The sequence below is a fragment of the Eleutherodactylus coqui genome, chromosome 5 (assembly GCF_035609145.1).
Source record: "Eleutherodactylus coqui strain aEleCoq1 chromosome 5, aEleCoq1.hap1, whole genome shotgun sequence".
In the NCBI taxonomy this organism is placed as follows: domain Eukaryota; kingdom Metazoa; phylum Chordata; class Amphibia; order Anura; family Eleutherodactylidae; genus Eleutherodactylus; species Eleutherodactylus coqui.
The window spans coordinates 92,921,964-92,941,689 of NC_089841.1; the positions used below are offsets into that span (position 1 = coordinate 92,921,964).

At 42.7% G+C, this 19,726-nt stretch overlaps 1 protein-coding gene across 2 annotated transcripts in view; it reads right to left on the reverse strand.

The window, feature by feature from the left end:
* Window positions 1-19,726, reverse strand: part of IQGAP2 (IQ motif containing GTPase activating protein 2) — a 297,963-nt gene that overhangs the window by 203,194 nt on the left and 75,043 nt on the right. For both annotated transcript variants that reach the window (XM_066602868.1, XM_066602867.1), the window contains exon 2: window positions 7,427-7,526. In XM_066602868.1, the coding sequence (XP_066458965.1) occupies window positions 7,427-7,526 (100 nt within the window). The remainder of the gene's footprint in view (window positions 1-7,426; window positions 7,527-19,726) is intronic.

Here is a 19,726-nt window from a genome sequence, read left to right on the forward strand (position 1 = left end):
GATAGAAGATAGTAAAGTCCCTCTACAACACTACCTATTGGAACGTAGCTTCAATGTCCAACCTTCTAACAGTCCTTGCAAAAGGACTAAGAATATAAACTAAACCAAAATATTCTCCATGAGGAAAAGATACCCATGTACAGACCGTTGTTTTCAGATTCTTGACCCTCATCAATACATAGTAGATTTTTGGTGGGTTGGCTGAGAGGCCTATGATGTGGGTCAAGAGGGGATATGATTTTTTTCTTGTTGAAACCACCTAGTAGTTGTAAGGACACTTAGCAGGACTTTGGACTATTAGGTCTCATGTCTACAGGGAAAAACAGGCTCGCACAGAGAAAAACAGAACTCCTCCTGATCTAGGGTTTTGACACTTCTGTATGTAACTTATTATCCAGGCAGGTTATATTGAGGTTCTGCTTCACCCTTCCATATAATAGTGTATTTGTCATTGCTGCTGCAGGATACAGATCACAAGCGCTCAGTGGAATCCAGTCTTTTTACGTAAGAAACCATGACTTTTCAAGGAATCATTTATGAAGTTCTAATAAAAGGACATGTCATTAAGAATGGGTCTGCCCAAAAGTAGACACCATACACTGACATATACTAGGGTTTAGACCCCATCAACTTTAGATTGCTCATGATTTTAATGAGATTGCACTATGAAAGGCTTATCTTACTGGTTATTACTTTCCCTTCATCTGTAGGGATTGATAGAATGAAGTGCATAAATGCTCACTCAAATCATGAGTTTCCACCATGCATGTAAAGCTGTCAGTGAATGACCCGATTTCTCACTAGAGCATCAACTGGACTAATAATCACACTGCATAATGAGAACTTCTAATTCTAGCAATACTTTTCTAGATGTTCCATGAAGTACCACAAGCCACATTAAAATGGAGCAGAGAGAGTAGCACTCCTGACCCTAGTCAATGCTGCAGGATCACTTGGGTAGTTAGAAGCGGTAACTCCTGCACATCAAACCGTAAGTGAGGCTAACCTCAGCTTAGACTCTATGTGTGTATGCGAATAGGGTCAAGAATAGCTAACCATCAGGCCTGCTGCACCAAGCACTCCGGGAATCGAATAAGGGACTGAGCTGTGAGAGGTGTTTGATGCACTTGAGGGGGTGTGGAATGCTCCAAATTTCGGGGCCGAGTTACTGCAAAGAACATAGAAAACAAGAGTTTAGGTCTTCTCCTAGAGAGATCATGTGTTTGGAACTGTGTATGTTATAATTGATAGTACATGGTGTCTAGATAGATAGTCTAAGGTGAAAGATCAATTGCTTAGCTATTCTTATTCCATTGTTGAGTTTTATTCCCATGTTATTAAAAATATAGTATACTTCGGTTACCCCATCTGCTGCATTGTATCCTGGATCTTGCATCGCCTTAGGCCTCATGTACGCGGGAAAAATACATGGAGAATCCGTAGCGGGTCCCTCCTGCCCCGCGGACATGAGGCATTAAAATAAGAATAAACTCACCTGCTGCGGACCGTGCGGGTCTTCCCTTCTTTGCAGCTGGATCTTCTTTCTTCGGCCCGGCGGATGTGCTTGGCACGCCGGCTGTGTGCCGCGCATGCGCCGAGCACATCCGCTGGGCCGAAGGAGGAAGATCAGGCCGCGAAGAAGGGAAGACCCGCATCGTTCGGAGCAGGTGAGTTTTAATTCAGGCACGGGTCTCCCGCGGATCCGGACGGCTTCCATAGACTTCAATAGAAGCCTGCGGGAGCCGTCCCCGCGGGAGACCCGCACTAAAATGGAGCATGTCCAGATTTTTTCCTGCACGCGAATCCGCGCCTGCAGGGGAAAATGACATCCACAGGTATTTAACTACCTGCGGGTGTCTAATGCATCCCTATGGGGGCGCGGATCCGCGTGCGGGAAAAACTCTGTGGATTTTAATTCTTAATTTCCCCGTGGACATGAGGCCTTACCTCAACCCACGACAACCATCAGAACTTCATGCTCTTGGGGAAGTCTGGTCGGATCATTCTGATTACCACTTAAGTACTGAGGCTAGTTTCTGCACCAAAATTCGCAATCAAGTCCACACAATTTTGTTTTATATTTGGTGAGAATTAGCCGTGGGATGTCGCTCATTACATGGAAATGAATGAAATCCACATTGGCTCTTCAGCAACAGAGGAAATGCTGTAGATTTGAAAATCCACAATGTAATTCAAATGCGCAGTGGAAACTTTCCTCTGTTAGCGAATGGGGTTTTAAGGATTCCTTTTCGCCAACATTGTACTGTACATAGTTGCAAGAATTACATGTGGAAAAATTACGCAATTTATATGCCAATTGTGAAACTGGCCTTAGAGTAAATTAATATACAACTCCACATCCTCCACTTCCACAGAAATGACAAAGATAATCGTAGTCCCTGGAACTGGGACAAAAATCTTTCATTGTGTTTATTTATTATATTACCTTGGCTCTAAAGGGGCGACTGAGAAAGACCAGGAGGGAAATAATGTGAATACAATCAGCTCATGACGCATCCATGCTACACAGCAAACAGTGCTGCACCTACCAAAATCCGTTAAATATTAACAGGACAGGAAATTATGCAATGAGTCAACCTACTATAATATTATATTAATAAACCTTTATATGATGGCGTGAAAATCCTTTAAAGTATATAAAAACTTCCAATAGTGCAATTGAAGTTTAACCCCTATGCTAGAAACATTTTGATGTAATATTTACCCACTACTTGTTATGTAGAAAGGAAACAGTATGAAGGCGTCCTGATATCAAAGGAACAGCCAACATCCGTCACATAGGCAAGTGGGAAAGTAGATAGGCTGACCGCGGAGAATCATGGCAATTCGCAGCATGCTGCCAATTGCCCGCCAAAATCGGAGAATCGCGATTATTCTTCGATCGTTGATGGGGGGCCGGCGCTTTCCATAGCAGTGCTATGGAAAGCTTCAGAGGGCGTGATTCGCCGGCAGTTTACCCTCAAGTTATAAAATCTGCAGCAAATCCGCAATGTAGGAACGTACCCCAAGGATGGCTTCACACAAAAACACCACTACATTTTTTTGGGACAAATTTTTTGAGTCAAAGCCAGAAATGGATCCAGCAGGAAGAAGTAGAGGTCCTTCCTTTATACTTCCCACTTTTTGCTTCTGACTTTGGCTCAAAACCTGTATCAAAAATTACCACACAGAGTTTTTCAAAAGAATGCTTTGTGTGAAGCCATGATAACAGAAGAAGAACTTAGAAAGCAATATAATAGGAAGGCAGTTCATAGCAGCATTCAAGGTAACCTTCACAACAACCTTGAAGAAACATGACCTAGTCATGGAGTAGGAGGCAAAGGATAGTAAAACTAAACACCATAAAAATACAAGCAAAGATTAGTAGAGTAATCCAGTGCTGCCAGCCCTCCCTGTTGGAGTCAGCACATTTAAGGTATGTAAGTAATAACCATTTATTTTTCCAATGCAGCAATTTTGAAGAAGGTGCATCAGGAAAATCTTTTTAACCCCTTAAGGACGTGGCCCAATTTTTTATTTTTTTTTTAAATTGATTTTTGGTTTCTCCTTTCAACTTTCAAAAAAAAACAAGAAAAAAAAAACACATTTTATTTCTCGGTCGACGTAACTGTCTGACTTGTATTTTTTAGTGGTATTTAGTGTACCATATAATGTACTTAAACATTTTAAAAGATTTCTTAAGTTGAATGATATGGGGGGAAAAAAAAATTTAAAATATACATTTTTCATCTTGGTATATTTTTATATATAACATTTCTATTGCGATCTTCTGACTGCCATAACTTTATTTTTTTGTCAGTAGTGCTGTGTAGCAGCTCCCTTTTTGTAGGACGACTTGTCGTTTCTATTGGTACCATTTTGAAGCACATATAACTTTTTGATGCCCTTTTATTATATTTTATCTTGGAGACAGGGTGAGCAAAAAAGGCGCAATTTCAGCATTGTTTTTTTTTTTTCTCTGATGACGTTTACAACGCAGGATAAATAATATATCATTTGTTAGATCAGACATTTATGGACGCAGCGATACCAGATATGTTTTCGGTTTTTATCTTGTTATTCTTTTTCTTTAAATATCAGAAAAGGAAGGGTTGATGCATGGCAGGCTTGGGGGTCTTCAGAGGGCCCTGGTTTGCCACGACAACCGAACAGCACCTTGGATGCGGTTGGCTACACCCGAATGCCGATTGGACATTTAAAGGGTCAACAGCTTCCTTATATGGAGAGTAATTGGCTCCCAATCCCACTCCATACCTACCCCACCCCCCATGACATAAATATATGTCCTGTGGAAGGAATACTCTGATCATTTACCCCCTACATCCAATCTCTCGCCCTAACATGTCAGCTGCACCTCAAGAACGTCGCAAGAATCCGCTCTTTTCTCACTGTGGACACGCTAAAAATGCTTACTTTTGCCCTCATCCACTCCCGGCTCGATTATTGCAACTCGTTGCTGATCGGCCTCCCCGGCACCAGACTCTACCCTCTCCAATCCATCCTGAATGCAGCAGCCCGGCTCATCTTCCTGTCCAGCCGCTACTCGGACGCCTCTGCCCTGTGCCGGTCACTGCACTGGCTGCCCGTTAAATACAGAATTCAATTTAAACTCACAACCCTCATCCACAAAGCTTTCCATAGCGCAGCACCACCCTATATTGCCTCCCTCATCTCAATCCATCACCCAGCCCGGGCTCTCTGCTCTGCTAACGAAACTAGACTGAGCGCCCCTTTAATTCGAACTTCTCATTCCCACCTCCAAGACTTCTCCAGAGCAGCACCGGTCCTCTGGAACGCACTACCAAAGGCTATCCGGGCAATCCAGGACTTGCAGAACTTCAGGCGTGCTCTAAAAACGCACCTCTTCAGGGAGGCATACCGCATTCCCTAAACAAACCCCTCTGTACTCCACCTGATAGCATGCTCCCTGGCTTATTGACTGCAATCCCCGCTAGCCATCATAAACCACTCCTGTCTGACCATTGTCTGTGTGTACAGCATCCCTCACTCTCCACCTCGCCATACCGTGCACATCTCCAGCCCCTTTACCTTCTGTATCACCCCATTACTTGTAGTATGTAAGCTCGTTGGAGCAGGACCTGCACCCCTGTTTCCATCAATTGATTACTATGTAACTGTGGTTCTGTAATGTTTGTATTTTTTTGTCTCTCTGTATTCCCCCTCTCTATGTAAGCGCTGCGGAATATGTTGGCGCTATACAAATAAAGTTTTATTATTATAGGAAGGTGTTAAATATACATGTATTACATAAATTCACTTAACATTGCTGAAGTAAATGTGATCATACTAGAAACTAATTGCTGAACCACCCACCACAGGTCAATTAAAAAGTTCAAAGGTCTGTAAGGGACCTGTACAAGTCAAGTGGGAGAAAGCTGATCTATCACATTTCTTTCTTTGCAATTAACCTTGCAGTTATATACACTTGCAAAGCAAACCTGTGACAACAATTTTAAAAAAGGACTTTGAGATGTCCCCATCATACAGTTTGCTTACTTTGGGGCTTCAGGGCTGCAGGGAACATCAATACCAGACGGCTTCTACTGCAAAAAGGCAGTGCTGTAGAATAAGCCCTGGATAGGTGTTCCTTGCAGCTGGGGGTGTAACAATTGCAGTCACAGGGATGAAAGTTATGACCTACATAGTTTAATTTAGTGAAGTCCGTCAATTCCTTTTACTACAAGGTTATAAGCAGAAAAGGTCTATAGTGAAATCATCAGCCAGTGATACATAAAAAAGTGCATGAATGAGTTTCTAGGCAATTTTCTCTTTAAACCCCACAAAATTAGGGAGCGGAGTACTTGACTGTAGGCCAAATTATTATGGTTATTATACCACTCTACATTATCACTGTGTGCACACTATATAGGGAAGGAATTTTCCATTTGGCATTCTGTTTTACTTCTACAGCAGCAGGGTTGAAATGGAGCAGGTTTCAAAGTATTCATTACCTCTGGAGCAGAGAAGGGGGAATTACTCAATTACTACTTTACGAAATGAAGTGTGGGCCACATGCTGCTCAATATCGCATGTATGGCCCACACATGTTAAAAGTCACCCTACACAAAACCATCATCAACAAGGCCTGACTGAAAGTGGCACATATCCAGTTTCTCTGAAAGTAAGACCTCCCACGAAAATAAGCTTTTTTTTCAGAATTGGTGACGATGCAGCATGATTTTTTCTGAAGTTTTGAGGATATTTGAAATATAAGCCCTACTTCAAAAATTAGCCTTAATTACAGTTAATAAAAAAAGTCAATTTAAATAGTGTCCAGGCAGCTATACATATAAAAAAAGTAAAATCTTTTTGGAGCAAAAATTTAATATAAGGCCCTGTCTTAGTTTCCAGGAAACAGGGATAATTATAATGATTGCTAGCAGATAGGGGATTTCCTATCTGGGTATCGGTCAATCAGCTAAAGACCACATCAAACACAGCTCTAGGCACTGGAGGACTTGGAGGTCACTTATCAACAGCGGATGGCCACTGATCTCAATGGGCATCATGTTATACCTTTTCTTTTCATGGGTGATAAAGAGACAATGAATATAATCAATGGCTTCTCTACCTCACAATGGAAGGTATTCAATAGTAACATCAGAAAAGAAATGAAAGAAAGGGGAGGGCAGTATTTTATAATTTTTTTGAAAGCAAGTTAAATAGATGCAAATTTCAAAAGGGGGGTACAACTTTATGGGTAGCACATGATCATGAGAGAGCATGCAAAGGGATATAAAGCAGCATATACAGTATGTGACCAAATCCTTATACCATAAACTATCATCACATATGCGGACTACCACTCTTCATTTCAATGGGACAGCCATAGATACAGTACAAAGGCTCATCTGTCTCTAGCAGTCCTAATGAAGTAACACGGAGCAGTAGGGCACACATATGATCTCTCCATTCATTCGGGGCCACTTGGAAATCCCGTTGTTGTAATCAGTGGCAGTCCCAGTAGTCAGACCCTTACCAATTAGATACTTGCCCCCAATTTGGTGGATTGAAATGGTTTTTCGTTTAATGGGGGGGGGGGGGGGGGGGTGTTGGACATCATTTTTAATGGATCCTAATGACATAATGAAGGCAGTCAAGTTTCTATTAAGGTTTCCGTATTTTTTATTGGTAAAAAGTGTAGTACTACCCGTGTGAGAATATGAATAGAGCCTTAAAAGGGATTGTCTCATGAAGACAACCCCTGTCCATATTGGAGCATATGGACATCTATTGATTCAATTGGTTTGGCAGGCATTTATTACTACACTTCCCCTCCAGCTGCGGATTTCCCCACGGATAACAGCTGATTGAAGCTGCATGCCTACAGGCTGCCTAGAAACATACAGTAGATTAAACTAAGAATCCATGGATTACTGGTTACCTTTTTGCTTCCTCTAGGTGACATAAATACTCATAAGCAATGTTTTGTCGCCTTCTTTCATCCATTTCCTCTGCAGAAAGCCTTTCATCATCCACGATTGCTGAAAGCAGAAAGAAAAGAAAGAGTCAGACGCACATAATTACAGGGAAGACCACTATTAAAGAAAGCTCTATTTAATAAATGGCTTCTATATTTACATAGTTACTCGTGCCAATTACAAAGTCATCCTTTCTAAAGCTCCAGAGAGCGATGTGGAGTTTTCCTGCTCGGACCTGGACTTGGCCACAAGTTTGGATTTATATTAAACACTTCCCTTTGTGTGTTTTCAAGTTTTTGTCCTCTGCTGGTTACTGTTTTGTCTTGCCTGTAAAAACTCTATATTGCTCAGCCAAATCTTAAAGACTGGAATAACAGAAGGTGAAAGTGTAGCCAGACGTGCACAGAGGGCATGTAGTACAGCATAAAAACCAAGCCGTGATGGAATTTTCTGCAACTGATTCCTGCAGATCCATAAACTCACATAATAAGACATTACAATGAGAATAGGCCATTTTGAAGCACGTCTTTACCTTTAAGAAAACGAAATTTATTAAATGGGGTTGTTTTTTTTAGAGACAAGACAATCCCTTTCAGAAAGAGTCACAGGATTGCCGTGGATTCAAAACCCCAGCAAACAGCTGATATTTGCCAAGAGACGCCTTCTTTGGCTAGACATTTATAGTTGACGTATTAAAGGGCACCAATAGGATGGATGGCCATCCATGTATTACAAAGATTGCTCGTGTCTTCCAGAAAGGGATCCACTCCTATAACGTTGCGCCCTGTCCTGGCTTATAAAAAGATGTCCCAAGGGGAAGCCCTCCTCTATGGTGTTGAGATGCCCTAAGAGTGCATATGAGTTGTCTGCATGAGACAATTGAACATGGTGTCTGATCTTCAACGCAGCAGGTTATAGATCAAAGAACCTCAGCCGATTGATATATGCTTTTGTGGAAAAAGATTCAGCATTACTTGTATTTTATTCACTTAAATTCCTTGTCCGTTCTGAGCTAGGAGTCCAGGAGGCGGTCCTATCAGTGATTAATAGTCTTCCTTGTATGGCTGTGTATAAAGATAACTGTCAATCACCAAGTAGGACCACCCACTGGACTCCTAAAGATAGAAGGGAAATTAAAGGGTTTTTAAAAGGAGGAGGACATATTTCATAGAACTTTAAGCTGCAAGCATTCAGAAGTTGTTTTTTTTTTGTGTCAAGCAGAATGTAAGAGGTTTTGGATATCATATTAACCCTTTCCAATCCAATTTGTAGCCTGGTTTTCCTACGGGCTTACTCTTTTTCTGCTGTTATAGAACAATACTATATGTTGACTAAAGCCAGTACTGCATGAGGTGACGCATTGGATAGGCTCTGACAGCAGAGAGGCTGGCAATATACAGTAAAAGAACCCCGATGGACGTCTTCCAACATCGGAGCTAAATCATAATGTCTTTAGACGTCAGACAGTGGATTGGAGAGGGTTAATCTTCAGAGGCCTCAGATTTTTTTTTTCTCCATATTTCATAATATCCCTGAACATTAAAGAAAAAGTAGTAGGATCCGTTTCAGTTAACATGAAAGTACCCCCCACCTATGTGTTGCATGGGTTTCCTCCTGGTACTCCAGTTTCAACCACAAAAACATCAAGAAGCGGCTTATGGGGTGCAAACGATTGCTAGTTTAATCGTCCGTCCTCATAGGCCAACTGTACATGTCCCTGTTCACACATTAATATGTTATATTATACTAGGTTATCTCTCTCACATTTACTATTTCCCACTTATGTACTTTATGAATATAAACGTAAACTAAATCTCTGAACTAGAACTTGAAAATTCTTGAAATATTAAACATTTGTCCGCTGCAGCCACAGAATAAATCTGTAACCTATAAACGTGAACACAGCCTCAAGAATAATTATCCCAGAGTCTTCAAAAATGAAGTTTTTAAGACTTCTGTCCGGATGATGTACCTTTAAACTTTTCATGTTGAAAAGTCATTGTTTCTTGACTGTACCTCTTATTTTCTTGCTGAGCAGTAATTGATGTAGTTCTACTTTTTCAGCCAGAGCACCTCAACAGCACTTAACACAATGTGTTGGCCAGAGTACAAGAAAAACACCAAAAGGAACTGATGCTCTCTGTTCCCAGCAGTTCAAGCGTCCCCCACTAACTACTGTACATTCAAATACCCACATAGCATTTGCATTAGTGTAGCTAATGCAAAACTGAAGGTTTACTACAACCAGCATAAAAGTGCCGCCTGGTTCTGTAAAATCCTAATCAAATAAACTGCAGGCATCTTTAAACCATCTTATTATTAGGATTTCTATAGGAGGACAATGCGAGCCAACTGCATAGAATTCTTTTTTTTTTTTATGACTTACGGCTGAACCACAATTTCAATTGTTCCTTAAGATCTTAAGCTTCTTTTAGACACAGTATTTCAATAAAGTATATAATCTGTAGGATAGGGATGTGATATAACAGCCTTTTTGCCTATAAGCAAATTATCCATCTCCAGCGGTCTGTTTGGGATTTGCTGCAAGGGAAATCTCAGGCTCACCCTGGCTTCCCCATGGCCACATCAGACATTTGCCAAGGTGTGCTAAGAATGCGACTTTATGTGATCAGTTGATCACCCTGAGCCCTGTAATCTCAAGTGTTGTGCATCTTAGCCATTTGAGTTTTGGAACCATCTCTACTCTGACAACATCCAACTATATACTTCTCCTCATGACATGACACCTTCGCTACTACAAAATGCCAGTGATTGTCTGCCGTCTCTAAAACCATGTCCTTTCTCGTTCTAAAACTGAAACTCTCAAAACACTGAAGTTTGTGTTTACAGAACATGCCAACCACCCAAACCGGGTATCTCAAACTCCGTGCGGTACCACCGTAACTCCTCAGCAGCACACCCGCTGTCTTGAGGTCATATTTGAAAATGGAGAGTGAAAAAAGGGTCAGAATCAATCACTACCTCACTAGAGATGAGCGAGCGTACTCGCTAAGGCAAACTACTCGAGCGAGTAGTGCCTTATGCAAGTACCTGCTCGCTCGTCTCTAAAGATTCGGGTGCCGGCGGGGAGAGCGGTGAGTTGCGGGAGTGAGCAGAGAGGAGGAGAGAGAGAGAGAGAGAGAGAGAGAGAGAGATCTCCCCCCCCGCCCCTCGTTCCTCCCCGATCTCTTCCACCAAATCTTTAGAGACGAGCGGGCAGGTACTCGCATAAGGCACTACTCGCTCGAGTAGTTTGCCTTAGCGAGTACTCTCGCTCATTTCTATTCCTCACCCATTTCACCTGCATCTCAAAAACATCTCCTGAATCTGCCCTTTCCTGACTGTGGAGATAGCAAAAACCTCTTATTGTTGCCCATATGCAATCTTGGCTTGATTACTGCAACTCACTACTGATCAGTCTTCCCTTCGCCAACATCTCCCCTCTCCAATCCACCCTGAATCCAGCAGGCTTGTCTTCTTGTCAAGTTGCTACACTGAGGCCTACCCAGCCATTCTGGGCACTGCACTGGCTGTCCATTAAATATAGAATATAATTAAAGCCGGCTGCACACGACCAAATTTGCATTGAGGAATTTGGAGTGGGCATCTGCCTTCGGATTCCGCAGCAAATAACGTCCATAGCAGGCTATGAAAAAACGCTTTTTCCTGCACACGAGCGGAAATCAATTGTGATTTTGTACTCAAAAGGAAAAAAAATAAAAAAATCACAGCATGCTCTATTTTTGAACTCATTGCCAGTAGTTCGACCTGCAGTCCTTCCACAATTGACATTGTGGAAAGGTTGTAGATTCCGCGTCATCACTAGGCAATGACTTGGGAAAAGCAGGGTTAAAAAAAACAAAAAAAAAAACAAAAACTGAACTTCGCATGTCTGACGGCGAACTGTGTGGACCATCCGCAGTATAAAGAGAAGATACAATGACAGGTACACGCAGACACCAGCTGGGCACTGGGTCGAATTCTGCTGCGGGCTCCCGCATGCGGAATCTGACACTGTCTTGTACAGCCGGCCCTAAACTCTTCACTTTCATCTATAAAGACCCTCCACGGTGCTGCACCACCCTACATCTCCTCTCTCATTTCGGTCTACCACCCTACCCATGCTCTCCACTCTACTAAAAATCTTAGACTAGATTCCGTTCCAATATGTAAAATGTGCTACTCCCGGAAATCAGGTTTATTCTGAATTCCACCCACAGCTTCAAATGTGCCCTAATAATCCATCTTTATAGGGAGGCCCATCATATTCCCTAAACTAAACTCTTCTCCATCTACCCTGCCCTTATACTCTCCCTAGGAAACCTGACACCATTCTTCCCACTGTATTCCCCACTGCACCTCTTATGTGTTCATACATATACATGGCTGGTGATCGACACGCACAGCTTTATGTATATATGTATAGTACCCTATGTGTATACTTTCTCATAATTTGTAAGCTCTTGTGAGTAGGATCCTCAGTCCTCACCCCTATTGTCCAAGCTTCGTATCAGTTTACTACAGTAGGTTAGGACTTATTTTGTGTAGGCTACCCACGATTTCTAAAGCTCTGCGGAATATGTTGGCCTTACATAAAAGGTTATTATTAAATGTGTTATGATCTATATGAAGAAGAGGAGAGGAGAACCCTGAGAGATTTGCATTCTGGGGCTCAATTATTTATGGAATAGTCGAACAAACCAACCACACAAAAATAGAGTGTTCCTTTTTTGCTCCGGATTTTTCTGTAAGATTGATAAACAATGGGCAGAACAATGATTTTTTTATTGTGAATTATGCAGAAGTGTGTACCTAGAGCTGTAAAAACTCAAACACTGCATGTAAATAAGTACATTGCAAGCCTCAAGATAGGGATATAAGCCAGACTCGCGACTCACTGGTATACACACAATTTATGAATATTTAAAGCTCCAAACAGACCATTCTGCTGAAAAAAAAAAAGAAGAAAAGAATCGACAGTGGGACTCAAACTGCCACTCACAACACAAGACATGGTGAGGAAGTAGTGGTTTGTAGTCAGATTCTGGAGCTCCAACTCACAACACAAGACATGGTGAGGAAGTAGTGGTTTGTAGTCAGATTCTGGAGCTCCAACTATCAAAATTTCGAACTTTGTAAAGGCAAGTCCAGTGATGGACTGGGGTGCCTAGGACCCAACAGTAAAATTTATGGGGGAGGGGGCACTGTACAGCTACATACAAGTATTTTTCACCCCATTTGTAAATTTTATGACACCATACACTGAAATGTCATTTATGTGCAATACTGATTTAGCAAAATTTAGCTGGCTGCAACAAGTTACCCTACCTTGGCACAACAAAAGCTAATGAAAGAGGCAAAAAAAAAAGTTCTGCGCTACAGTTTAAGCTTGTAAGTGTCATGCTACACTTTACACCACCTGTACATCTCCCCTGAGGTATATTAAGAATGTAGCAGTTGGAAATTGACAGACCGTGGTTCACAGATAGACGAGGATCTCGAAAATTACAATTCTACAGTAGCATATCCTGTAAAGTGTGAACTGAGAACTTCACAGAGATGTTAGATGTATATTGGGAGTACTTTCAAACATACAGCTGTAGTAATTATTAAGTTAAGTTGACACTTAAAGTTTTGTTTCAACTGTGCATTTAACACATTAAAACCTGACTTTTCAAAGGCTTTTGTTATGTTAAAAATCAATGAAAAGTTTGCTGAAAATGTGCATTTAAAGAAGTTCTCCAGGACTTTTCTATCAATGACCTCAGGAAGGAAAAAGTCCACCACTTGGGATACCCACCAATCAGTTGTTTGCCAGTATTGCCATAACTGTAGACACAGACGGAACTAGACAGCTCTGTCTGTAGAGCAATGGCTCAGATTAGTATTGCAAATACACCTATTATTAAAAATGTTGCCCAGGACTTTTATCATTGATGATCATCAATAGTTGATTGGCGGGGATCTGCTGCTTGGGATCCCTAATGGACATTTGACTGCCAGCCTGCTGTCCGTGTGGACAGAGCTGGAAGCAAATAACACTATTGACATTGAGGCAGCCCTGTTGGTACTACAGCCACAGTTCCTATTGAATTCAACCATCCAAAAGTCCTGGAATTTTTGGACAGTTGGCAACCCTGGACACCACAGTGGACCTTCATTAAAAGTCAGAGCCCAATGGTCCTTCTACACTGGTATCTACCTGCGCTAATGGCCACTGATAACAATGAGCACGTCGATCAGTACTTGTTACCTCCGTGTACAGGGGCAGATCTGTTCTAGGAGGACGATCAATCATTAATATGATCATTAGCCCCATACAGCATTGATCGGCTGCTTGTCTTCCCCTATTCATGCGAGGAGATGTAAAGCCAGATTGTTTCTTCAAACAAGTATTTGGAGTGACGCTCGGCCCGGTAACCAACGTGTATGAAAGGACCCTTACATGCATATCATTTTCGATAGCTTTGCAATTGATCCTGTTTATCTAACGCAGTTCTTCGATTTGAAGGAAAACAACATTCTCTATGATGAAAACATCTGAAGCGCTTATGAAGCTGCAGTATCTGATAACGTATTATACGGTGTACGATACAAAATATAGCTGCCAGAGACATATTGCTGCAGCAGGGTCCCATGGCAACAGAATTTAAATGTCAGGCTCTAAATATGGATGTTGTTGCAGATTTCTAGAAATGTGATATTGGAGAGTGAAGTCATGCTTTGAGCGGGGCTTTCATCCAATTCAGAGTGCACATTTTATGGCAAGCATTGCACAGGCGTACAATAAAACTCTAACGGGAAGAAATGGTGCATTCAGCTCAGAAATGAACCCAATTACTATGGAATTACTTCAAAGAGACATCAAGTTTAGAGAAATAAACAAGATGACAAATACCAGGAACCTTGCCAGAGATCTCCTCCACACTGCCTTTAACGCCGCTTTCAGACAAGCGCATTGCAATATTTAATCTGTGCTGTGCAGACTATATTACGGAGCTAATGAAAATCTATAGGGTTAGTCACATGTGCATTTTTTTTTTTTTTTTTATAATGGGTTTTTTAAAAAAAACAAACAAAAAACAAAACGTTTTTTTTAAATATTCAACATCCGCTACTTTTGTTTTTAACCCTTTCCAATCCACTGTCTGACCTGTGAAGACATAATGATTTAAGGCTGTACAGCTCTGATGTTGGAAGACGGCCATCGGGGTTCTCTTACTGTATATTGCCATCCTCTCTGCTGTCGGAGCCTATCCAACGTGTCACCTCATGCAGTACTGGCTTTAGCCAGCATTTAGCGCCATTGTATAACAGCAGAAAAAGAGTAAGCCCCTTAGAAAAACCAGGATACAAATTGGATTGGAAAGGGTTAAAAGGGTGGTTACGCACCTGTGTCGGGGTTTGCCCCTCCTGCTCAGTTCGGAGAGCAGGAAACAGGAATCCTGCATCTGAACGACTTCTTCAATGGACGGAACCGAACAGTGCCAGACAGACCCCATGACGACTATAATGGGTTCTGTCCGCTTTCTGCCCGACTTTTGGACGTAAGAAACAGAACATAACATTTAAAATAAGAAAGCAAACTTGAGAGGTAAACAACCTTAGTCCAGGGCACAAACTTAGGCTGCGCTCACACGAGCGTATAATTAGAGCGTGTAATATGTGGTAATTTGTAGGCAAATACATTTGCCTTACGCTGTTTCACTCACATTTGCATTGGGTAATACTCAAGTGCAAAAACGAATGCAGCATGTTGTATTTTACCATAGATCATGAGTGAGAGCCCATTGTTCTCTATAGACGCGCAATCAACACCACCCATATGCAATTGCATTGCGTATCGGCGGCATATATACGCCTTGCTACGAAGCAACTACGTGGGAAATTTAAAAAATAAAATTAAAATAACGGAAGAATGCGCGTGACAGCGCATGCGAGATACGCTGTGATACGCAGTACAATATAGCTGCCATACGCAGCGGTAGGCCAGCTCACCACCATCTCCACAGCAGTTAAACCCTACAGGGTTTTTACACATACGGTCGTGTGAGACCAGCCTTAGCAGCATGCCGTCATTTATAAACCAATAATGAAATGAATAGATATTAGGAATAAAAAATGGGGGGGAAAAAACGAAGAACGTAAAAGGCAAGGGCTATGCAGAATAAAAGACCTGCAAACCCAGAGCTGGCAATATAACCTAATAACAGAAATGCATATGATCAAGGAAGACGACTTGGGAGGATTTTTGACAAGGTACTGTCCAGGAAGAAAGTGTGGAGGTATTAGTGACATATCTATAGGAATGCAATTCTTCCAAATGATACACAAGATTAATGGAATTGATACATTTGCTAAGGGAAGGTGCCTCCGAAGATTTTCATTTTTTAGCTATTGCCAGGCAAGATGCGAGAAAAACGTGGGAGATAATGACTGAATAGAAAGATGGGAGCTTATCTGCATACAGAAAGCAGAGAGCCAGCTCTGAGAACATCTGCTGCTTCTTTCCAATTTTTGATGAAAAATATGCCCACTCTAGTCTATGGAAAGCTATTACATTTTGTATTGCTTCTGTATTTTATCATTTACATTCATTGGTTTTATTTCTATTGGTATAGCACTGCTCTTTCCTTGTTCTCCTCCTTGTTCTCCTGACAGCTCATTCAGCATATCCTTCACTGGCTCTACCTCCTCTCCTCTTCCCCTTGCTATTGGAGAAGAGGAGAGGGCTGAGGACCGAGCCCTGGGGCACCCCCATCTACACAGTCCCTATTGGACAAACCATCAGGAGATTTGGCTTTCAGTACCATCTCTATGTTGACAACACCCAGTTATACACCTCCTCCCGTGACACCACAGCAACATTCCTCCAGAACGCCACAGACTGTGTCCGTTGTCTCTAACACTGTCTCCTCTACACCTTAAACTGAACCTCTCAAGAACTGACCTACTCCTGTTTCCGCCCTCTACTAACCGACCTCAACCTGACATCTCCATCTCAGTGTGTGGCCCCACCATAACTCTCAGACAGCACGCCTACTGCCTTGGGGTTATATTCGACTCCAATCTCTCCTTCACGCCCTATATCCAATCCCTTTCTCAAACAGGTCATCTGCACCTCAAGAACATTGCAGGAATCCGCCGTTTTCTCACAGAGGACACGCTAAAAAATGCTCACTGTTGCCCCCATCCACTCTCAGCTTGATTGCAACTCGCTGCTGATTAGTGCCAGACTCACTGCTCTCCAATCCATCGTGAATGCAGCAGCCTGTCCAGGGGCTATTCGGAAGCCTCTACCTGTGCCAGTCACTACACTGGCTGCCTGTTAAATACAAAGTTCAATTCAAACTCATTACCTTCACCCACAAAGCTCTCCACATCACCGCGCAGCCCTACATTGCATCTCTCATCTCAATCCACCACTCAGTCGTTCTGCTAACGAAATCAGGTTAAGCGCCCCTTTACTCATACTTGTCATTCCCACCTTCAAGACTTCTCCAAGCAGCACCAATCCTCAAAACGCGCAGACCCCAAACTATCCGGGCAATCCATGACTCACAAAACTTCAGGCGTGCTCTAAAAACGCACCTCTTCAGGGATAAGATGCTCCCTGTCCTACCGACTGCAATCCCTGCTAGCCTAAATCATCCGCCCCCTGCAGTCATACCAATTCAGCCACTATATGGCTTAAATCTGACTATTGTCTGTGTGTATAGCATCCCACACTCTCCTCCTCGCTATACCGTGCACATCTCCAGCCCCTTTACTTTCTGTATCTGAAACAAACTCCGTACTAATCAAGCTACAATGCTTCCATTGATTTCAATGGGGTCTCACAGACTGTGCTTGAGCGCAATGTTTTTAACACCACGATTTTTGAGCACTTTGTTCTATTTTTGTGCATTTTCATGTTTAACGCACCGCATGACCCATCACAATGATGGGGTGCGTTAAAAACGCAGTCAAGCGCTGCGACATGCTTTCAGAAACACCACTCGAAATCGCGGTAAAGTGCCGCAATTTCGAACACGTTGTTTTGTGAACGTATGTGTGAGAGTGGCCTAAAGAGGTGCCAGCAACTCAAAGCACATGCTGTGTGCTACTACGAAGTGTAGTATACAAGTAGTAACATGTCTGGGAACCAGGATGCCCAGTACGAGTTCAGCACAGCCTATACACCGCAGGGAAGGAGGAGTCTAAATATATGCAATGGGGCTAGTTCATTTTTGCATAGGTCAGCTTATTGAAACATGTTGTGAGACTCTGATTTTTAGAAAACTCATCAGATTGTGAGAGAACCTGTTTAAAATAGTAGAAATTCAGCAACGTGCATACAGACCCTCAGAAAGGCACACGCCTAAATTTTTGAAGAACCCGCCTCCAGCAAGAGATTGCTCTGATTGGCTGAGCCCGCTGATACTCAGCGGGCTCAGCCAATCACAGCCAGTGCTGGATGCACCAATCACAGCCATTCATTGAGCGCCAACTCCAATTGGCGGAGTCGATGCTCCTGAACAAAATCAGAGCAATCTCTAGCTGAGGCGGAGATTTCAATCAACATCAACAGATGCTTTGTCAGCGATAAGTGCCTGGAAGCCTGCCCTGCAGCGGCAGGGACCCCACTGCTGCCAGCTAGGCGAGTATTCTTTTTTCTTTCTTTTTTTTAGGTTGTGCAGCAAGTGCTTGCGTTCAGCACTGCCAAATACATGGTACCAAGTTGTGTCACAATTTCAACAGCACTAAAACCGCTGCCCATTCATTTCAATGGGCAACGCAAGGCTGAAAACGGCCAAAGATAGAACATGCATCGCTGTCAAAGCGCAGCGGGGAAGATGCTGCATTTTGACACTTGTGTGAACAGACCCATTAAAATTAATGGGAACGTTGTACAGCGTTCAGCACAGCACTGAAAAGGCAGCACTAAACATCAGCACTAAACTAAAATCAGCACAGCCCTTTCAGGAGGCAGGGATTTTTGAATCCCCGCCTGCTGAAAGTGCTGGAAAGCAGTTCCGGGGAGCCAGCCGGAGGATGCGTCTGAGCGACGGAGAGGGAAGTAATTTAAAAAATTTTTTTTTTACCACTTACTGATGATTATTGGGGAAGGGCTTATATTTCAAGCCCTTCCCCGATAATCATACTGCGAGGCTTGCCAGAAAGCAATGGGATAGCATGCCGCGGACTTCTGCCACAGCTTGTCACAGCTGTGGCAGAGGATTCCTTCATCCCCGTTGTCCCCGCGGGGATGAAGGAAGCTCCTGCCACAGCTGTCACAGCTGTGGCAGAAGTCCGCGGCATTCTCCATTTCTTCTTAATGGGGCTAGCGCTGCTGCCGCTGGCCCCATTCAAGAGACTGGCGATATCCCGGCGTGATGCCGTTTTTTTTCTCACACTGCGCTGCGAGACTTTTCCTTTACCCTCGCAGCGCAGTGGAGTAAAAAACACCAGTGGGTGAGAGCCCTGAGGGAAGCGTAAAACTGTCTGGGAAACGTGTGGCTGCCCATGGCTTTCCCTAATAGAATTGGTCATTTGCCAAGAGCGCCTGTAGAAGGACCAGCAGCACATCTTGAATCCTGTGTCATTTTCAATTGTGAACCAGATAAAAAAAAAAAAAAAAACAAACAAACAAAAAACCTAAACTACTTTAATGTAAGTACCGGTTTAGAAAAAGCATAGTTTAAAGCAGCTTTGTGCCTAACTGAGAGGCAGCTTGCTGTGGCAGAAACCTACCATCACTCCCAATTCTGAATTTATTCTTTGCGATTTTTAAAAAGGATGGCTATTAGCAAATGTTCAGTTACTAAACCAGTAGTACTGCAAGAATGCCGATATAGAGGACATGCTAAACCTACCTCCCTTGTCGCTTAGCCTGCAGCAGTAATTTTGATTCAAATGGACTGATCGGCAGTCCATTACTAGTGAGTGGTCCTGGACTTTAGGTGATCTCAACCTGGCTCTTGATTGGGCGCTAGCATCATACTTGAGCCATCAATGAAAAACCAGGGGGAGAGGTTGAGAGTCACATAATGAGAAAAGTCTAGGACCACTTGCTAATAATGGGTTACCCATTGAACAGTACTAACCTAGTTCACATATAGTAAGCAGTGGAATCAAGAGCCAATTGCAGGGTTACTGCTGCAAGCTGAGCAATGAGGAGGTAGGTTTAGCATGCCCTTCGGGTCAGCATTTTTGCTGCCCTACTGGTTTAGTAGCTGAAGATACGCTGACGGATGTCCTTTAAGATCTGAGTTTTCAGTCAT